General features: G+C 45.9%; 2 protein-coding genes across 2 annotated transcripts; one reads left to right on the top strand and one right to left on the bottom strand.

Moving 5' to 3' along the window:
* Window positions 1–150: 150 nt before the first annotated feature.
* Window positions 151–4,296, bottom strand: CCR75_007738 (uncharacterized protein). The gene is made up of 5 exons (XM_067965796.1): window positions 4,081–4,296; window positions 3,829–4,021; window positions 3,695–3,762; window positions 1,594–3,639; window positions 151–1,527 (listed from the first exon to the last, which is right to left on the bottom strand). Exons 1-4 carry the CDS (start codon window positions 4,221–4,223, stop codon window positions 3,456–3,458), a joined length of 588 nt encoding a protein of 195 aa, XP_067815935.1. The 5' UTR covers window positions 4,224–4,296; the 3' UTR covers window positions 151–1,527; window positions 1,594–3,455.
* Window positions 320–3,094, top strand: CCR75_007739 (uncharacterized protein; the record flags this gene model as incomplete). The annotated part of the gene is made up of 2 exons (XM_067965797.1): window positions 320–1,527; window positions 1,594–3,094. 2 exons carry the CDS (start codon window positions 320–322, stop codon window positions 3,092–3,094), a joined length of 2,709 nt encoding a protein of 902 aa, XP_067815968.1.
* Window positions 4,297–6,493: the final 2,197 nt, after the last annotated feature.

Genomic DNA, 6,493 nt, shown 5'->3' on the forward strand with positions numbered 1-6,493 from the left:
CCATAAATTCAATCAGTAATTTCACAACGTCTTGACAACAGTCGTCACGACATCATTGGTCGAAAAGGTCATCACGTTGTATTGATCCAAAATTTGAAGTAAGCCAGCGGCGTCCGACATTGTATACACCGTTACAGCGCATGATAAGATTCAACGTGAGCGGTATAGTAAGCCTGCCGAAGCACCCCATTCCTTAATATATCTGCTATAATCTATTTTACGCGTTCATTTTTTAAAATCTTCCTTTTCTATGCCCAGCGCAAAAAGTGGGGAAGGGAATAAGGCAAAGCGAAAGAAGGAACGCAACTGTTCCGGAATAATGGCGAGCATGCGCAGTCCCGGGCAAGGTGGGACTATCAGCAAGCGCTTTAATAAGGCACGGAGACGCGGCAACAGCCAAGGGGAAGTGATTTCCAGTGGAAACACCGCGTTCGGGGGCATGAGTCCTGGTGGTAGCTTCGACTCGAATGGGCGGAATACCATTAGTTTTGGCAAGCCTGTGCTACCGTCATCGCCTGCGACGACACCGGGTCACCACATGAACGCTTTAAAAGAAGATGCGTCGGGCTTTGTATCCAGTAAGACGGGATTTCTCACTAAACGGGCCATGTCGAGTATGGACGCATTTGCAAATTGGAAGGAGCGTTTCTTCGTGCTAGCAGAAGGGCATTTGTCGTATTACAAACAGGGAGGTGGGTTTTTTAATACGGGAAAAGAGGACATTGTGCATCTCAAGGGCGAGCTCGAGCTCACAGTGGATACGATTGTTCGGAAGAGTACAATTGACGACAAGGCCAATTGTTTTGAAGTCGTGACGCCGACGAAAAAGATGTTCTGTCAAGCGAGTACAGCGAAGGAGATGGAAGATTGGGTCAAGTCCGTTCGAGCGCATATTACTGCGTTGAAAAAGAGCCAGATGCGCGGAAGTTTCCACGATGCGCCACCCGTGAATCTCGCAGCGTCTAATGGACCAGGCGGGACAGCAGGCACGGGAGCAGGACTACCGAGTAGCATCTTAGACACAGATTATTCTCGCCGTAGTATGCTGGAAGACCATGAGATTGTTCGAGGAGCTGACAAGTCGTCGGACCCTAAAGATGTTTTGATCAAGCAGCTATTGGAAGAGAATCGTACATTGCGGGAGCAATTGACTATGAAAGACCACGTAATTCACGAACTCGAAACGACTGGCGGACGATCTATCGACGTGCAGTCAGGAGGAGCAGGGAAAGTCCGATCCACGGCCCCACAAATGATTTTAGATTTGCGGGATGTCAAGAAGAAACAGTTCCAATTGTTTGATGCTGCTGAAGTTGGCAATTGGCACTTGATTGCGACTTTACTGCGGGATAATGTGGTAGATGTGAATGGTGTGGGCATTAATCAAACAACAGCGTTGCATCTCGCAGCTCGGAACAATCATCAGAATGCTGTGAAAGAGCTGTTGGCGCGAGGGGCAGACCCGTCAGCACGGACGGGAGATAGCTACACGGCTTTGCATCTCGCTGTACAAGCGGGTAATGTCGAGTAAGTCATTGACGGATACTGGAAGAAAGAGGTGGGAGTTCTTATTAATGCATGATGTTTTTTTAGGTGTGTCAAGGAGCTCCTAGATACAGGAGCAGACCCGAATGTCACAGACTACCAGGGTAATTCTGCGATACACATGGCTGCGGAAACAGGGGACATTCCAACGGCAAAGCTTTTGGTAACTCGTGGCGCTCGAATTGATGCGCCTAACGCCAGTGGTAGTCTTCCTGTCCACTTGTCTCCAATTGGCCATCCGATTCGTGTGCTACTTGGCAGCGGTTCCAATTTGGCTGCAACAAATCCGTCGCAACCACCAAAACCTCGCAATGAAATGGTTGCGCGTGAAGGAAACGCTACACAGGTTAGCCACTTGGCATTTAAAAACAAGTACCAGCAGGACCTTGCGCTTGGTCCGCGTGATTTTGAGTTTGTCAAGGTGTTGGGTCGCGGAGCATTTGCAAAGGTGTATTTAGTCCGCGGAAAAGGGTCGAATCGTGATAAATGGTATGCACTGAAGGCGTATAACAAGCAGGCAATTGTGCAGAAGAATCAGGCACAATATATCCACACAGAGAAAGCAGCTCTCCAAGCGTGTTCCGACCATCCTTACATTGTGACGCTCTACTTTGCCTTTCAGTCGCAAGATCGTCTATTTTTAGTCATGGAATATTGCGGTGGTGGCGATTTGCTCTCAGCTCTTACGCGTCGAAAGGCTTTTACGGAAAGTGAAGCCGCGTTTTATATTGGTGAAATCGCATTGGCGTTATCGCATCTTCATTCAAAAAACATTGTATTTCGTGATTTGAAACCGGAAAATGTCGTTATGGATCTGGATGGGCACTGTCTACTGACGGACTTTGGCATCTCAAAGGAAGGAATCAAAGACCACACGTCAGCCAACACGTTTTGTGGTTCTCCCATGTATCTGGCCCCAGAAATGCTTTCAAGATCTGGCCACGGTTTTGCCTTGGATTGGTACTCAGTAGGTGCGCTACTATTTGAGCTGTTGACGGGGTTACCACCATTTTACACGAACGATAAGAAACAGCTTTTTCACAATATTCTTCGTGGCCACCTTGTGATTCCAGAGTACTTATCACCGAATGCTCGTGACCTGATTCAACGATTATTGCATCGTGACCCCAAGCAACGATTGGGATCTGGTCCCACGGGCGATCGTGAGATTTTTAACCATGCATTCTTTGCGAGTGTAAATTGGGAGAAACTGAGAGCGCGAGAGTTGCCCCCTCCCTTCCAGCCAAAGATCAAGAAAGACCCGTCTGGTGTGCCTGACACTTCAAACTTCCCGCAGGCTTTCACGGATCAAGAGATTTCTGAAATGGAGCGTGGGTGTGATTTCTTGGATCCCAATTCATCCAAAGTCCAGCGTCCGAATGCCAATGGACACAAGGATGATAAACGGTTGTTTAAAGATTTCGACTTCACTCCTGAGCTCCAACTTGACAATGAGGCGAAGCAGTTTGAGCAACTGGCTCTTCAACAGAACAGTTTCAAGAATCTTCCGCCGCCAGCTTTGCTCGAAACGGACGAGTACAGCATCTAGATGATCAGTGAAGAAAGACTGGTGAGCACCATGATGACAGTGGAGCAAGTGGAGACGACCTTACGTGGGACGGGTCGACGTGCCAGCAAATGAGGGACAGACAGCTAAGATTATCGAATTAGCTTATCAAATTGTTACGTTCCGTGAATGTAGAGGAATGAAGCGTATGATTTAGCTGTGACTTGGCCACATTACAAGATTTGCATAAAATATCTCGGCTCTTATGTTTACGCCAATATTCGCGAAACTTTTAAAATAAAAAGGTGTTCATTTTTCGCCTTTGTAGACCGAATGACCTGTGCAGTAGCCAAAGCAATAACTTCGTAGTAATTTGTCATTGCCAGAATCATGTGAAAAAAAACTAACGAACCTCCATTTGAAGGCCATCCTTTGCGAGAATCCCAGCAATTTCCTCGAGTTTATTTTCCTTCACGGCGACCATGTAGAGAACTCCTCGAGGCGACAAAACATCCAGAAGTTTTGGTAACAAACGGTCGATAACTTCACGGCCATCATGCCCACCAGCCCAAGCAGCTTCAATGCCTCTGTATAATCCAAAGTCAGCGCAGAAAATTCATTCCATGCGAGTTCGTTACGTACGTCGATCCAACTTCCTCGGACGGTGTTGGTACATAAGGCGGATTGAAAAGCAGCAGATCTACTTGCCCCTACGTCGCCACGATTTTAAGCTGAGCTACTTAATAGCCTTCGAGAAATAATTACTTTCTTCTTACATGTATTCGAGGCTCGAAGCATCGAAGCAGGTCGGTATGGACGAGGTCGAATGCCACCGTTCCATTCTTCTTCGCCGTCCGTTGCGCGACTTTTGCGGCCAGTTGATTAATGTCAGTCGCTAGAAATAGGACGTGAGTTCCTACTTTTTGCAATTGGGTTGCCAAATACACAAACACAGCGCCACTTCCACACCTGCATCATCACAGAATGAGCATTTGTAAAGAAAAGTCGCGCTCTTGTGGCAAAATTACCCAATCTCAAGACAAATTATCGGATCCAGTGCCAATATTGAAGGAATTTCATCCTGCAACGCGTCTATAAACAAGAATGTGTCTTCGGCTGGTTCATAGACGTCGCAGTCGTATGACATGTCAATAGATGGAAGCTCTGCCATTTTAAAATTGTCTATGTACCAGTCTTGAATGGTACATACACAATTTTAAAATGGCCGAGCAATTGCTCAAGTTGGAGATATGATATTGTCAATAAATGGGCCTTCGATTTTTTTGACACGATTCGTAGTACCCGCTGTTACGGGGTGTATCGTTACATGAAATTAACGCTTAAAGGTTGTTAATTAATATATTATCGAAAAGGTAGATAATATTTGCAGGATATTACTTTATTTGTAATGTTCAGAATTCTTATCCATAAATTGGTATAGACCATTGTATCTATTCATTCCGCAGACTAATCAGCTGTAGGAGTAATCAAAGAGAGAGTTACAGATAAGATAGAGATAAGAATTCATTTACATGTTTAGTATTAGATTATAATTAAGATAGCATTTACAAAGAAAGAACAAGAGACACTTAATTATATTTAATACAGTTTTCATTTACCCTCTCAAGCTAGTTACCTTAATTGATGTCTTCCTCTGCACGTACTAGTGTACGTGAGATAAAGTAGGCACCACTCGCAAATGAAGCAGTGCAAAGTGAACTTGTACTGAAACACTACAAGTCATAGTGCCCCGTTACACCTGGTAGCACTTTGTAGTCCGTCCAAGGACCACATTTTCCTCATCTAACATGGACATGTTAGATGATAGTGGGAATACGCATCACGTTTCCCCTGAAAGCTACTCCTTTCTAAGTTATATAGAATGTAGTGCGGTTGAACGAATGAGTTCGACCGTAGGAAACGATGCAATTTTGGCAATGCTGTCCAATTTAGACAGCGATGCCCTCCATTCAACCATCGCCAAGTTCATACAACATGAACTTGACGAGATGAAGAAAAAAGTAGCCTTGCTAAATCAGCAAGGCTCTCAACAGGCAGAGCTGTTGAGGTTACAACAAGCACAGACCCCTGTACCTGGGATGACGCAAACGCGTCGGCCCGAAACCTTAAAGATTGACATCTCTAAGTATAGGGGGGGTCGAAGAATACTCCCTCTTGAGATAGTTTGTCGAGTTGGACGATGCCATAAGGGCACGTCACATCATCGACGAGCAAATGCAAGTCGCATTCGCTCTATCAAATTTAACAGGTCGTGCCAAAACTTGGGCATTGGGCCTTTAGTTGCGCGACTCATACGTCTTTTTGGGTCGCTAGAGGCTTTTAAACCCGGCTCGAACAGACGTTTGAACCGCCAAGGGCTGAGTTCAGAGCTCGTTCAGAGCTTCTGAAACTCAAGCAAGGCAAGCGTGATGTTCACGCAGATGCCCAGCACATACGACTCTTAGCGAGTTATATAACAAATAACCCAGTTCATGAACACACGTTGATTACGGTGTTCATGCAAGGTCTTACGGATGATCCCGTAAAAACCCACCTGTTTCGCTTGGAACTGGATACGCTTGAAGAAGCAGTATCCTTTGCGAAACAGAAGGACTTTAGCTTGAGACAGGCTCAAGCTATTTCGTCATCATATCGTCCTCCAAGTTGACACGAATTAGGAGGTCCAGAACCCATGGACCTTTCTTACGTCGAAAGCGATAGACCTCGCTTTCCGAACAATAAGCGATCGCAGAAATGCCATCGCTGCCAAAAATTAGTACACTACGCTCATGAGTGTAGTGCCCCACGCCCAGCACCGAAAGATACTGAACGTAATTTTGGACCGTATGCTAAAAAGGGCAACGGTCGCGGGTCCGACGTTATTGCGAAATCGCAATAGCGAAGCGGACCGCCAAAAAAACGGTCGGAGTCAGTAGGGGCGCAACGCCCTACTGATCCAGCAACCTCAAGAGAATTTGCAAATTCTCTTGACTAAAGTTGCTCCTGACACACAATCATTATGTGTCTCTGCACCTAGTGATGAGGTATCCCTCATCACCTTGAAGTTAGAAGTGACAAATGATTTGTCACTCAGTGCCCTAGTGGACTGCGGAGCGTCGAATAACTTTATTCGTCGCCAGTCACTAGAGGGTCGTAGGCTCAAATATGTTGAGCGCGACATCCCTCCAACGAGGATGACGGTGCGTCTAGCGACAGGCGCATCGATAACAGTAATGAAACGCGTAGTGAAATTTCACTACACGTTAAGAGATTTACAGTATGATGATGATTTCATCGTACTGGATTTGGATGACAAATTTGATGTCATCCTAGGTTTACCTTGGCTCAGAAAATACGAGCCAAGGATCAGCTGGCAGCATCGATCCGTAAAGATGCCTGCCACTTGTTCATCAGATGGCCATCTGATGAACGTCTTGGAGC

This window comes from Bremia lactucae, linkage group LG7 (assembly GCF_004359215.1).
Source record: "Bremia lactucae strain SF5 linkage group LG7, whole genome shotgun sequence".
Taxonomy (NCBI): domain Eukaryota; phylum Oomycota; class Peronosporomycetes; order Peronosporales; family Peronosporaceae; genus Bremia; species Bremia lactucae.